Source organism: Leucopleurus acutus, assembly GCF_964270905.1.
Source record: "Leucopleurus acutus genome assembly, chromosome: 4".
In the NCBI taxonomy this organism is placed as follows: domain Eukaryota; kingdom Metazoa; phylum Chordata; class Mammalia; order Artiodactyla; family Delphinidae; genus Leucopleurus; species Leucopleurus acutus.
The window spans coordinates 30777832-30793909 of record NC_139146.1 but is presented as its reverse complement, the minus strand read 5'-3'; the positions used below and the strand labels follow the sequence as shown (position 1 = coordinate 30793909).

General features: G+C 35.5%; 1 protein-coding gene across 3 annotated transcripts in view; it reads right to left on the bottom strand.

The window, feature by feature from the left end:
• COL25A1 (collagen type XXV alpha 1 chain) overlaps positions 1–16078 on the bottom strand; it is a gene marked incomplete at its 3' end in the record, with an annotated part of 463727 nt that overhangs the window by 198219 nt on the left and 249430 nt on the right. For all 3 annotated transcript variants that reach the window (XM_082837697.1, XM_082837696.1, XM_082837698.1), the window contains exons 3-4: positions 11345–11389; positions 9307–9314 (exon numbers count right to left, since the gene is read on the bottom strand). In XM_082837697.1, the coding sequence (XP_082693823.1) occupies positions 9307–9314; positions 11345–11389 (53 nt within the window). The remainder of the gene's footprint in view (positions 1–9306; positions 9315–11344; positions 11390–16078) is intronic.

The following is a 16078-nucleotide window of genomic DNA, read 5'->3' as shown; positions in this document are numbered from 1 at the left end:
TAGCAAGACTCATCAAGAAAAAAAGGGAGAGGACTCAAATCAATAGAATTAGAAATGAAAAAGGAGAAGTAACAACTGACACTGCCGAAATACAAAGGATCATGAGAGATTACTACAAGCAACTGTATACCAATAAAATGGACAACTTGGAAGAAATGGGCGAACTCTTAGAAAAGCACGACCTTCTGAGACTGAACCAGGAAGAAATAGAAAATATAAACAGACCAATCACAAGCACTGAAATTGAGACTGTGATTAAAAATCTTCCAACAAACAAAAGTCCAGGACCAGATGGCTTCACAGGAGAATTCTCTCAAACATTTAGAGAAGAGCTAACATCTATCCTTCTCAAACTCTTCCAAAATATAGCAGAGGGAGGAACACTCCCAAACTCATTCTACGAGGCCACCATCACCCTGATACCAAAACCAAACAAAGATGTCACGAAGAAAAAAACTACAAGCCAATATCATTGATGAACATAGATGAAAAACTCCTCAACAAAATACTAGCAAACAGAATCCAACAGCACATTTAAAGGATTATACACCATGATCAAGTGGGCTTTATCCCAGGAATGCAAGGATTCTTTAATATATGCAAACTAATCAATGTGATACACCATATTAACAAATTGAAGAATAAAAACCATATGATCATCTCAATGGATGCAGAAAAATCTTTCAACAAAATTCAACACTGATTTATGAAAAAACCCTCCAGAAAAAAGAAAAAACAAACAAACAACAACAAATAAAACCTCCAGAAAGTAGACACAGAGGGAACTTATCTCAACATAATAAAGGCCATATATAACAAACCCACAGCCAACATCACCGTCAATGGTGAAAAACTGAAGCCATTTCCACTAAGATCAGGAACAAGACAAGGTTGCCCACTCTCACCACTATTACTCAACATTGTTTTGGAAGTTTTAGCCACAGCAATCAGAGAAGAAAAACAAATAAAGGAATCCAAATTGGAAAAGAACAAGTAAAGCTGTCACTGTTTGCAGACGACATGATACTATACATAGAGAATCCTAAAGATGCTACCAGAAAACTACTAGAGCTAATCAATGAATTTGATAAAGTAGCAGGATACAAAATTAATGCACAGAAATCTCTTGCATTCCTATACACTAATGATTAAAAATCTGAAAGAGAAATGAAGAAAACATTCCAATTTACCATTGCTGTTGCAATGTAAACAATAGAAATACCTAGGAATAAACCTACATAAGGAGACAAAAGACCTGTATGCAGAAAACGGTAAGACACTGATGAAGGAAATTAAAGATGATACAAATAGATGGAGAGATATACCATGTTCTTGGATTGGAAGAATCAACATTGTGAAAATGACTATACTACTCAAAGCAATCTACAGATTCAATGCAATCCCTATCAAACTACAAATGGCATTTTTCACAGAACTAGAACAAAAAATTTCACAATTTGTGTGGAAACACAAAAGACCCCAAATAGCCAAAGCAATCTTGAGAAAGAAATAAGGAGGTGGAGGAATCAGGCTCCTGGACTTCAGACTATAACTCAAAGCTACATTAATCAAGACAGTATGGTACTGGCACAAAAAACAGAAATATAGATCAATGGAACAAGATAGAAAGCCCACACATAAACCCATGCATATATGGTCATCTTATTTTTGATAAAGGAGGCAAGAATATACAATGGAGAAAGGACAGCATCTTCAATAAGTGGTGCTGGGAAAACTGGACAGCTACAAGTGAAAGAATGAAATTAGAACACTCCCTAACACCATACACAAAAATTAATGCAAAATGGACTAAAGACCTAAATGTAAGGCCAGAAACTATAAAACTCTTAGAGGAAAGCATAGGCAGAACACTCCATGACATAAATCACAGCAAGATCCGTTTTTACCCACCTCCTAGAGAAATGGAAATAAAAACAAAAATAAACAAATGGGACCTAATGGAACTTAAAAGCTTTTGCACAGAAAATGAAAAGATAAACAAGGCAAAAAGTCAATCTGCAGAATGGGAGAAAATACTTGCAAATGAAGCAACTGACAAAGAATTAATCTCCAACATTTATAAGCAACACATGCAGTTCAATATCAAAAAAACCAACAACCCAATTCCAAAATGGGCAGAAGACCTAAATAGATATTTCTCCAAAGAAGATATTCAGATTGCCAACAAACACATGAAAGGATGCTCAACATCACTAATCATTAGAGAAATGAAAATCAAAACTACAGTGAGGTGTCACCTCACACCAGTCAGAATGGCCATCATCAAAAAGTCTACAGTAAATGCTGGAGAGGTTGTGGAGAAAAGGGAATCCTCTTGTTCTGTTGGTGGGAATGTAAATTGATAGTGCCACTATGGCGAACAACAGTATGGAGGTTCCTTAAAAAACTAAAAGTAGACCTACCATATGACTCAGCAATCCCACTACTGGGCATATACCCTGAGAAAACCATAATTCAAAAAGAGTCATGTACCACAATGCTCATTGCAACACTATTTACAATAGCCAGAACATGGAAGCAACCTAAGTGTCCATCAACAGATGAATGGATAAAGAAGATGTGGCACATATACACAGTGGAATATTATTCAGCCATAAAAAGGAACGAAAGTGAGTTATTTGTAGTGAGGTGGATGGACCTAGAGACTGTCATACAGAGTGAAGTACATCAGAAAGAGAAAAATAGATACCATATAGTAAAACATATATATATAATCTAAAAAAAAAAAAAGGTTCTGAAGAACCTAGGGGCAAGACAGCAATAAAGATGCAGACATATAGAATGGACTTGAGAACACAGGGAGGGGGAAGGGTAAGCTGGGATGAAGTGAGAGAGTGGCATGGACATATATACACTACCAAATGTAAAATAGATAGCTAGTGGGAAGCAGTCGCATAGCACAGGGAGATCAGCTCGGTGCTTTGTGACCACCTAGATGGGTGGCATAGGAAAGGTGGGGAGGAGATGCAACAGGGAGGAGATATGGGGATATATGTATATGTATAGCTGATTCACTTTGTTATACAGCAGAAACTAACATACCATTGTAAAGCAATTATACTCCAATAAAGATGTTAAAAAAATAAAGAAAATACACTTCAGGACACAAGGTTACACATCACAATCTTCCTGTACTTGTGAAACCACAGGACCACAGAGGCTCATGGTAGAAGGAAGCTGGAGGGATTTACTTCATATAGATTCTATGCCACGGATTGCTCATCAGTAGCAAGACAATTTACCTTCTCTGACTACCTTTGTGATTTACATTAAATTTACGGAATGGAGGCGTGGGCAATTACCATTAAACTCACCACGTAAGTCTTGATATTTTATCCAATTTCTTATTTGTTGAGATAAATATTTTTCATTGAATGCAGAATTTGTGAAATAAAATGTTCTAAAAATAACTTTATAGAAACATTCAGATTTCAGTTTATGGAAAAGAAATGGAAGGAAAAATATGCAAAACATTAAATGATGCTAAAAATAGGAGGAGTATGGTCACTGCAAGTTACAATTGTCAATCATTGGATACTATATCTAAATAAATATAAAACTGATCAATCCATTTAATCATAATAATGCCACTGTTCATCCATTTTCTTCAGATGCAAGAAAGATAGAGGTAGCCTCATCCACCAGAGGACAGACAGCAGAAGCAAGAAGAACTACAATGCTGCAGCTTGTGGAACAAAAACCACATTCACAGAAAGATAGACAAGAGGAAAAGGCAGAGGGCTATGTACCAGGTGAAGGAATAGAATAAAACCCCAGAAAATCAACTAAATGAAGTGGAGATAGGAAACCTTCCAGAAAAAGAACTCAGAATAATCATAGTGACGGTGATCCAGGACCTCAGAAAAAGAATGTAGGAAAAGATAGAGAAGTTGCAAGAAATGTTTAACAAAGACCTAGAAGAATGAAAGAACAAACACCTATAAGAATTAAATAACAAAAAGAGAGAGAGAGAAAAAAAAGAGAGAGATGAACAATACAATGACTGAAATGAAAAATACACTGGAAGGAATCAATAGCAGAATAACTGAGGCAGAAAAATGGATAAGTGATCTGGAAGACAGAACGGTAGAATTCACTGCCATGGAACAGAATAAAGGAAAAAGAATGAAGACAGCCTAAGAGACCTCTGGGACAACATTAAACACAACAACATTCACATTATACGGGTCCCAGAAGGAGAAGAGAGAGAGAAAGCACCCAAGAAAATATCTGAAGAGATTATAGTCAAAAACTTCCCTAACATGGGAAAGAAAATAGCCACCCAAGTCCAGGAAGCATAGAGAGTCCCAGGCAGGATAAACCAAAGGAGAAACATGCTGAGACACATAGTAATCAAATTGACAAAAATTAAGACAAAGAAAAATTATTGAAGACAAGGGAAAAACAACAAATAACATACAAGGGAACTCCCATAAGGTTAACAGCTGATTTCTCAGCAGAAACTCTACAAGCCAGAAGGGAGTGGCATCAGATATTTAAAGTGATGAAAGGGAAGAACCTACAACCAAGATTACTCTACCCAGCAAGGATCTCATTCAGATTTGACAGAGAAATCAAAAGCTTTACAGACAAGTGAAAGCTAAGAGAATTCAGCACCACCAAACAACCTTTACAACAAATGCTAAAGGAACCTCTCTAAGTGGGAAACAGAAGAGAAGAAAAGGACCTACAAAAACAAACCCAAAACAATTAAGAAAATGGTAATAGGAACAAAAATATTGATAATTACCTTAAACGTGAATGGATTCAATGCTCCAACCAAAAGACACAGGCTCGTTGAATGGACACAAAAACAAGACCCATATATATGCTGTCTACAAGAGACTCATTTCATACCTAGGGACACATACAGACTGAAAGTGAGGGGATGGAAAAAGATACTCCATGCAAAAGGAAATCAAAAGAAAGCTGGAGTAGCAATATTCATATCAGATAAAATAGACCTTAAAATGAAGTATGTTACAAGAGACAAGGAAGGACACTACATAATGATCAAGGGATAAATCCAGAAAGAAGATATAACAATTATAAATATATATGCATCCAACATAGGAGCACCTCAATACATAAGGCAACTGCTAACAGCTATAAAAGAGGAAATTGACAGTAACACAATAATAGTGGGGGACTTTAACACCTCACTTACACCAATGGACAGATCATCCAAACAGAAAATTAATAAGGAAACAGAAATTAAGGAAACCTCCCATTTATAACTGCAGCAAAAAGAATAAAATACCTATGAATAAACCTACCTAGGGAGACAAAATACCTGTATGCAGAAAACTATAAGACACTGGTGAAAGAAATTAAAGATGATACAAACAGATGGAGAGATATACCATGTTCTTGTATCGGAAGAATCAATATTGTGAAAATGACTATATTGCCGAAAGCCATCTACAGATCCAATGCAATATCTATCAAATTACCAATTGCGTTTTTTACAGAACTAGAACAAAAAATCTTAAAATTTGTATGGAGACACAAAGATCCCAAATAGCCAAAGCAGTCTTGAGGGAAAAAAATGGAGCTGGAGGAATCAGACTCCCTGACTTCAGACTATAATACAAAGCTACAATAATCAAGAAAATATGGTACTAGCACAAAAACAGAAATATAGATCAATGGAACAGGATAGAAATCCCAGAGATAAACTCATGCACCTATGGTCAACTAATCTATGACAAAAGAGGCAAGGATATACAATGGAGATAAGACAGTTCATGCAATAAGTGGTGCTGGCAAAACTGGACAGCTACATGTAAAAGAATGAAGTTAGAACACTCCCTAACACCGTACACAAAAATAAACTCAAAATGGATTCGAGACCTAAATGTAAGACTGGGCACTATAAAACTCTTAGAGGAAAACATAGGAGGAACATTCTTTGACATAAATCACAGCAAGATCTTTTTTGATCTGCCTCCTATAATAATGGAAATAAAAACAAAAGTAAACAAATGGGACCTAATGAAACTTAAAACCTTTTGCACAGCAAAGGAAACCATAAACAAGACGAAAAGACAACCCTCAGAATGGGAGAAAATATTTGCAAACAAATCAACAAAGGATTAATCTCCAAAATATATAAACAGCTCATGTAGCTCAATATTAAAAATACAAACAACCCAATCCAAAAATGGGCAGAAGACCTAAATAGACATTTCTCCAAAGAAGACATACAGATGGCCAAGAAGCACATGAAAAGCTGCTCAACATCACTAATTATTAGAGAAATGCAAATCAAAACTACATAAGGTATCACCTCACACTAGTTAGAATGGGCATCATCAGAAAATCTACAAACAGTGCTGGAGAGGGTGTGGAGAAAAGGGAACCCTCTTCCGCTGTTGGTGGGAACGTAAATTGATACAGCCACTATGCAGAACAGTATGGAGGTTTCTTAAAAAACTAAAAATAGAGCTACCATATGACCCAGCAATCCCACTACTGGCATATACCCAGATAAAACCATAATTCAAAAAGACACAGGCACCCCAATGTTCACTGCAGCCCTATTTACAATAGCCAGGTCATGGAAGCAACCTAAATGCCCATCGACAGATGAATGGATAAAGAAGATGTGGTACATATATACAAGGGAATATTACTCAGCCATAAAAAGAATGAAATTGGGTCATTTGTAGAGACTTGGATGGATCTAGAGACTGTCACACAGAGTGAAGTAAGTCAGAAAGAGAAAAACATATATCGTATATGAATGCATACATGTGGAACCTAGAAGAACGGTACAGATGAACCAGTTTGCAGGGCAGAAATAGAGACACGGAGGTAGAGAACAAACGTATGGACAGTGGGGGGGTATGGGTGGTGGTGTGATGAACTGAGAGATTGGGATTGATATATATACACTAATATGTATAAAATGGATAACTAATAAGAACCTGCTGTATAACAACAACAAAAGAAATATAATGGAAATATTTTATCAAGCCACCTACTCTAAAGGAAAATTTGATGAAAAGCAAATACAATACCTTGAAAATCATATATGGGGGTTTAGAAATTGGAGGCTTAAGAGGATTTCATTACAAGGTATTTCACCCCTAAGGGCTCCCATGATATGGAGTCCCAAGTACTTACAGTAAGACTCCATTGTATTAGTAAAGGTAGCACAATGAATATATTTTTTTTCTCTTTTTCACATTCAATGGTTTTTTATCTTATCAAATGTGAGCAACTTAACTCGAGTTATCTTTTAGTCAGTATAAAAAAAGTGTGGATATATGTATATGTATAACTGATTCACTTCGCTGTACAGCAGAAACTAACACAACATTGTAAATCAACTATACTCCAATAAAAATTTAAAAACAAAATGAAAATAACACACAAAAGAAAACCTCATAATTACATATACCTTATTTCTTGGATCTGATGCAATTTGCTAAACACATTATAACTTCTTTAAAATCCATCTGAGATGCCATAGTATTAATGCTTATTGTATAGATTAGCCATTTTACATTTTTTGGTCATGCTCTTATTATATGTAATTATTTATATCAAGAAATATAATTTGATATTGAATCACTATGTTGTACCCCTGAAACTAATATAATATTGTAAATCAACTATATTTCAATAAGAAATACAATTTGACCCATGGCTAGCCAAACCTGTGTAACAATGAGTCATATTATAATATACTTACAATTTCAAGGAAGAAGGATAACGTGGTAAGCAGAAAGCATTTACAGTCAGACATATCTAACTGAATTCCAACTTTGCAAACCCTCTTTAGCTGTACAGCCATTGATAATTAACCTCTATGAGCCTCAGTTTCCTTGTTGACAATGGTAATGTTTAGAGACATTAATGGGAATGGGGATGGTAGCATCAGAGACAAAATAAATGTATGTAAAGTGCCTAGAATATTGCCTGCCATACACAGGGGCTTAAAATATATTAGTCCTCTTTTTTAGTATATAATAAGAAAAGGAAAAAACAATTGAAATGTTCTAGGTGGAGAACCTGAACTAATAGATGGCCCCCTGAAAGCAAGAGCCCAATATGGGTGTCTAAACTTGTGAAGGACCAAACAGGAAATACTAGAATCCTCAATATCATAAGGCAGAAATGAGATTTAACTGCCTCTTGGCCTGCCTAATACTTACCTCCACAAAAAGAAGCCTTGAACGCTCTATTCTGGATGTAATCTCCAGAGTTTCCTTTGGGTAGCAGTGGTTTGTTTCTAGTTTTAAAGACAGTCAAATATGAAGCCAAAGAATAAGGCTCCTAGACCTGGGGCATGCCATCTGCCTAGCATTAAGCAAGAGCTGAAGTCAGTTACAGAAGCAAAGTCATTTCTAACATGATTTATGTTCCGTCCTTGAACGTGGCAGGAAGACTGCAAAAGATATTTGGAAGCCAATGCTTCCTGTGAATAAAGTAAACGAGTATATGCTAAGCCCCTCTCCCTGGACCATGCTGGCCTGTTAGAGAAGTTGCCAATGCAGAGTCTATGAACCCTGGAGCAAACCGACTATTCGGGATGAGAAAATATCTCCAGGGCAATGATCATTGCTACCGTAAACGTACAGAGCACAGTACGGCACCGGGGTCAGACGACAGATATCCAGGATATTACTCAAAAACACATCTAGCTCAAAGCTGACAAGATAATCTGTTCCTGTGAGTACAAAGCAGGCTGGAATGCTGCAGCCATGACCTACACAAGGAAAGAAAAAAGAAAGTGCAACTCTCCAAGGGCTCCAACTCAATCTCTTTATGCAGGCAAAACTCCAAGGGACTTCAAAGGGAGTGTTGCTTATGGAAAGAGCGCTGAACCAAGCCCACCGGGGGTATCACTTCCACGATCATGTTGCCATCTACATTTCGTGAACTGGCAAATGCAAATATTTCAGATACAAGCTTAAACGAATGAAAAAAGAAGTGTGAAAGAGCTTGAGGGTTTGCTCGCAAAGAAACCTCAGTATTTCAGGAAAAGCATTTAATATCAGGAGCTTCATAAGTTATTCCAAAATTCCCAAGACAGTAATTGGTTTGTGATCGTATTAGAAATAAAAGGTTTTTTTTAACTGACACATATTGCACTCCTACATATCACATGATCACAAAACAGTATACTTAAAAACTAATGTCCCACGGTTAAATACTCTTAAAAAGGTCAGCAACATTTTTCTAATCGAAATATAGAGTATATTTTGATGTTTTAACAGTTTTAACATACGTGATTTGATTAACGTAGAGGAGCCAGAATGCAGCAAATATACTTACAGGAGGACCTATGGTGGGGGGAGAGTAGACAGAATAAGAAAAAGAGAGAGACAAATTAGTGAATATACAAATAGTAAGATTTAATAAAAGATTAGAACATCATAATAATCATCAGCACAATACAAGAGACACAGAAATCACTTAAGAATTTAGTGCCTCTCAGTCATTTTTTAGATCATGAACCTATTATGAGACCATATCAGAAAAATGCATTTACATCTATGTACACACAAAATTTTATGTAAAATTTCACAGAATATTCCCTGAGGACTGTTTATGAATTACTCAGAAGGTCATATATTTTAAGAAAAGACTGTCTAATTTATACACCTAAAAATTTAGATAAAATATGAATTAGGAAGAGCGTTAGTCATTTATGATAGACCAGTTGTAGACAATTGATATATAAATTTCTTGAGTTTGGTAAAATGACTAAATCAGAAAGATACCTTCTATTTGTTCTAAGAATGTTTATCTTTCAGTAGTATTGTCAATATATAAAACACTAAGTCCTGATGTTTATGTAAGTTTCTTTAAAACTATGTATTCCCATCAAAACACAGGCAAAGTCTAAGAAAATTTCAATATCTCGCACACCATATGTTCAATGAAAGCACCAGTTCTCAGTAGCCAAGAAGTTGGGAATTGATTTTTATATTTTCTGTAAAACTGCATAAGTACAAAATTTTCACTATTTTTTCCTAATCCTCTTTCTTTCTTTCGACACAAAGATCAATTCAGTGATTATTTGGGTCCACCAATGTTTTACCATTTCTTTTTCCTCAAAAACATTTCTAAAGCATCCTCTATTATAAAACTTTGCACTCAATGAAAGGGATACCTATACAATTTTCCAGTTCCTTAGAGTGAATGAGGTTTAAAAATAACTTTTGATAATTCTCTTAAAGGAATTAAGCAGCTATGTTTTCATAAAACCCTTTTTACTTTGACATCATATTTCCAAAAGGGAGAGGAAATGAGACAAAAAAAATCAATCTGCCGTCTGCTCTTTTTGATAGGTTAGTATTTCTATTTTTTAACCCTTAGTAGATTGTTTTTAATATTAATAAATACTTGTAGAAAATGCTGGAAAATAGCATTTCTTAGTACACTAAAATCAAACCTTAAATTACCTTCCTCTTATCTTGCAAGGAAGAATTGATGTCCTGTTAAGACTTCACATTTACATTTACATTTTTGGAGGCTTAGACTTTATAAAACTAGTAAAACCATAAGTGAACACACTCATTTGAATATCTTGATTTCAGAAAAAAAAAGTTTTTATTTGAATTTGCATATAGGGATGTGGCCTGAAAGCAAAAAACAAAACAAAACAAAAATCACTAAAATGGGTGTCAGGACAACTGGTTGTGCTTCTAGTTCTGCTCATAAAAAAGTGCATGGCTTTGGCTGAACCACCTGACTGCTCTGGGTCGCCATTTCCTCAACTATAAAATGAAAACTCTGAATTGATTACTAAAGTTCCTGTCATCACTAAAATTCTATGGTTATACAAGAGGAATAAAAATTCTTAAATTGTGAAAAGAAGGAGAGTTAAAGCATGACAAAATTTTACCAGTTGGATAAAATCATAATCAGGTTTCCAGGACATGTGCCCCAGTGTCCCCAGGCAGATGTTTCCGCAGAGAGTGTGCATTGACTGACCACCTATGTAAGTGGAAAGATGGGTGATGCTGTCATACTGCATGTGGCTAAGAAACCCTCTGCTGTCCACTGAAAGGGCAGATTTAACTTGACACAGTAAATAAGCCAAAACTGGGTGCCAGGGGTTAGTAAACTGTAATTAATAATATTTTGTAAACTTCTCCTTCCTACTGTTTGATGGAAATAAGAAGATAAAAAAAAATTCTGTGTGTAGCAGAGAAGATATAAACATCTCACAAACATACACACACACACACGCATGCGCACATGCACACAACAGCCAACAGAACAATATAATTACTAATTAGGAGGAACAGATGTGGGAACCTAGCCAGAAAATGAATGACACAGAACAGCTGAAAGAGAGACTTACCAGATTCTCCTCTTCGGCCCCTTTTACCTCGTTTCCCCGGAGGGCCTGAAATAAAAAGAACAGTTTTTGGAATTTTTGGTTCCAAAATGGCTAGTAAATGATTTCTATATATCTTGTCACTGTTTTTAACTAACATGAAAAGGACCAGAGATTTGTAAAGGCCAACTCTGCCTCTGGCATTTCAGCATAACTGTTAAGCTTCATTTAATTATAAAAGCTGTCCTAGATCTCTAACCAACTAGTGTTACTTAGAAACACTAAAGATTCAGAATTTTTGTTCATCCTGCCCGGGTATCATCAATAAGAAAGGGTTCGCTAAGCAAACTGGTGGTGTTGAGATTTCATGTTTCTTAGGAAAATTTCTTTTCTGAAGGTTTCAGCATATTAATAATTAAAAGTACTAAGTACAAATGATTACAGTTTCTCTTTAGTCAGGTTCCTCATGCTTCTCTTGAAAATATTTAGTTGGCAGTTAATTAAACATATATATTAATAAGGTAAATAATCTTTACAAATATTTCTATTTTATTAAATGTGAATTTTCATCTATTGGAATTTCTCTAATTAAGAACCAGCTGAGTTAAAATCACAACGCTTTTAATTGGAAAGTGTTTAGGTAGTAAGTATTGGTCTCATTTTTCTAAGGGGCTAGCTCATTATTGTCATTCAATAAATGTTGAGTCTTTACGGTGATCTCATTTTAAAAGTGAAGAAATAACCTTTTTTTTTCAGTGAGTTCCCTATGAAGACCACCAAGCCAATATGTGTCAGACTTGCACAAGTTTCTAGACGTTCATGGTTTTCAAGCCATTATTCTCAACTATATAATTTCTGCCCTCATTTCCTTGGTTAGGAATAGCTCCCACTGAATTATGATCCCAGAAAATAGAAGAGAATAATTAGCCCACAGTGAGAATTGAGGTCTTAAAATATTTGCTGGGAGAAAGAGGCCAAGGAAAATACAGAACTGCTTGGTTTTGAAGAATGAGTTGCAAAGTTGGACTGATGACTTCTAAACTCTAGAAAGTTCAAGGCACAGGCGTTGGCACCCAGTTGACTCTTAATGTGATCCTGAGCTACCGACTTCCATATGGAAACACTATCACGAGAAATAGAAACATCAGTGGGCCAGGTTAGTTTCCCTGCAAGCCCTTACACAGAGTAAGTCTGGCCATCTGTGTTTTGTAAGAGGTTAAAAACAATCAAGCAATAAAATCAATTGAAAATATTAGGAGAAGCGGCTTTGTAGCAGAATCCAAAATTGTCATTTGAAATTTCAGGTTTCCTTCTGTGTTCTGAAATAAAGGGAGATTTTCATCACACTCAAGTTATCCTTGGCCAGACTGAGAGCAGAAGGAGAATCATATAAATAGGTAAATAAACCCAGTGGAATCCTAATAGGCATGAAAAATATACATTTATACACATGCTCAAACATACACAGGCACAGGTATATATTGACAAATTCTGATATATAATATACAATGTCCTTTGGATTAGGAATCAGATTTTTTTTATATTACAAAATTACTTTAAGAAGTGTTTAGCAACAACTAGATACTTATGATGTCTGTGGTCTGCACAGTAGGGACTATAGGTCATGTATAAGATGTATATCTGCTCTGAAGAAGCAAAGAAGTTGAAAAGACTAAAATAACACACATGAAAAATTCATTAGTAGTATATGTTGTGAAGGCGGCACAATGAGTTTGTGCTCTGATTTGTTCCTTCTACTCTAAACACATGGTCAGTTATAAAAAGAGAAAAACATTTAAAAGTATTTGCATTCAAAAAAGACATGGGCATGTCCACAGGCCAGAAATGTACCAGAACTGGAAAGTGGAGAGCAGGGATAAACTATGAGCTTGCCTGGCTCTGGTTCTAGAAGTAGAAATGGTGGCTATGGGTTCTATCCCTGAAGAATAAATACTCAAAAATTCTCTAATCAGATTCAGACTCACTTCTTAAAGCTGGGGGCTTATAAATGCTAAAGAGAAGCTTTAAAAAAATCTGGATCTCTGGCTTAAAGGCCGGAGAATATAGATATAAACTCTCAATCAGAAAACGAAGTAAGCATCTGCTGGTTTGATGCCTGATTCTGTGATATTCCAAACATAAATCTGAGACAGGAGTCCTGAAATATCATTTTAAGACAACTCTGGTCTAGAAAGCTGGGAGGTCAGGTAAAGACAGACATAAAATGATTAGGTAAGAAAAGGTGAGTATAGAGAAAAGAAAGGCAGACACACACAGAGAGAAAACTACACACACACACACACACACACACACACACACACACTAAAAACCTCCTACTCACAATGAGTATAGAAGTCAAAGTTCCAAAACATATGAAGAAATCTAATGGTAAGAAAGGTAGCACTAAATAATAACATCATGAATTCTTCCTAGGTAAAATTAATTAATTTTAAGAAACCATCAGACGAAGATTAGTATGTTAATTATGCTTTAAGAGATAAATGAAGAAGTAATACCCATTAAAGAGCAAGGGATTTTGAATGTAAACAAGGAAAAAAAAGAACAAGTGGATATGAAAGAGAACCCTTTAGAAATCTTGAAAATGTGATTGAAATTTAAAAAAAAGATAAATCAGTTAAATGCTAGCCTGGATATGGTTGAAGAAGGAACAGTCATGGAAGATGTAGAATGCAGCCCAGAGAGACAGATTGAGTATCTATCTATGTATCTGACTATCCACTGTAGTCTGAATGTACATGTCCCGCAAATTCACAGGTTGAAATTCTAACTCCCGAAGATGATAATTTGGGGAGTGGGGTCTTTGGGAGTTGCTTAAATCATGAAGCTGGAGACCTCAAGAATGGGGCTTATAAAAATGACCCCACAGAGACCCCTAGCCCCTTCCACTATGTGAGGACACAGTGAAAAGACTCCAGCTATGAACCAGGAAGAGGGCCTTACCTGAAGGTGACCATGCCGAAACCTTGATCTTAGATGTCCCAGCCTCCTGAACTGTGAGAAATAAATTTTTGTTGTTGATAAGCCACCCAGCCTGTGGTATTTTGTTATAGCAGCCCAAACAGAATGACTCTATCTACTATCTATCTATCTATCTATCTATCTATCTATCTATCTATCATCTACCTGTCTATGTATCTATGTATCTATCTATGTTAAGAAGAAAATTTTTACTTATAAAAGAACTCAAAAGAAATGATAGAGAAGACTTTGTTTAAGAGATAATAGATGAGAATATTCTAGAATTGAACTTAGGAGACCTAAGATTGAACTTATACTCCAAGTGGCAAGTAAAAATAAATCACACTTAAACACAAAGGAGAAACTTAGAAATATTCATGGATAAAGAGAAAATGGTAAGAACTACCAGTGGGAAGATTACAATGGAAGATACCTAACTGACTGCTGTCTCATCCACAACAAAGGTGCCAGAGGGCCCAGAACTGATTTTTAGGAAAAGGCTTAGAAACCTATAATTATGTTTGTTTATTGGAATTAGTTTGTCACTTTCCTCCTGAGGAATATTCCTTTTAAATAGTAGAATCTATCAAGTAAAAACAATAGATTACATAAATGTTTAAAAATGATTTAAAATAAACTTTTTAAAAATTTAAAAGATATCAGATTATAAAAAATGATCAGAGAAGCAATGATATTTTTGAAGAAACCAAGAAACAAAGTTAAAGGGATTCCCTGGTGGTCCAGTGATTAGGACTCAGCCCTTCCACTGCCGTTGGCCCAGGTTCGATCATGGTTAGGGAACTAAGATCCCGTAAGCCACGTCAAAAAAAAAAAAGGAACTTGTCTGCCTTAAATATTCAATTTAAGAAATGAATCAAATGCTGTGGGAAATCTGCTCGTTATACTGAGAGTTGAGAAAAAATAAAATCGAAGGAAACTGAAAAGATACTTGGTAAGACAGATATCTATTGACTATGACAAGGTTTTCCAAAGAATTTCATAATATTTGAGAGAAAAAATTAAGCTAAACTAAGTTATGAGAAGATGGGAATCCAAACCCTATTGGATTTACAAAGAAAATACTTGATTTGAGAAGAGCATGTTATAATTGCTATAAGAAACAGAAGACTGAAGTGAGCATTATATTGAGCTTGTGAACTAATAAATTATACAAAACTCGCAGTAACACATAAAGATCTTGCTTACAAAGAAAATAAATAGAAGTTTTGAAAAAGTCTACTTTGCAGATGAGATAGTTTGTTATCACTCCTGAATTTAAAGGCAAAAATAATTTAAAAATTATATACATGGGATGAATTTGACAATGGGCAGCTGGCGGATCACCAGAGTGAAAAAGAAGAAAGGACAAATGATAGATATTTCCCAGACAAAACCGCTGTTAACAATAGCCAACAGCAGTTGAAAAAGATATTCCCATATATACAATGGAATATTACTCAGCCATAAAAAGAAAGGAAATTGAATTACCTGAAGTGAGGTGGATGGACCTAGAGTCTGTCATACAGAGTGAAGTAAGTCAGAAAGAGAAAAACAAATACCGTATACTAACACATATATATGGAATCAGAAAAAAAAAAAGGTACTGATGCACCTAGTTGCAGGGTAGGAGTAAAGATGTAGACATAGAGAATGGACTTGAGGAAACAGGGTGGGAGGGGGAAGCTGGGGTGAAGTGAGAGTAGCATCGACATATATACACTACCGAATGTAAAATAGCTAGTGGGAAGCAGCAGCATAGCACAGGGAGAGCAACTCAGT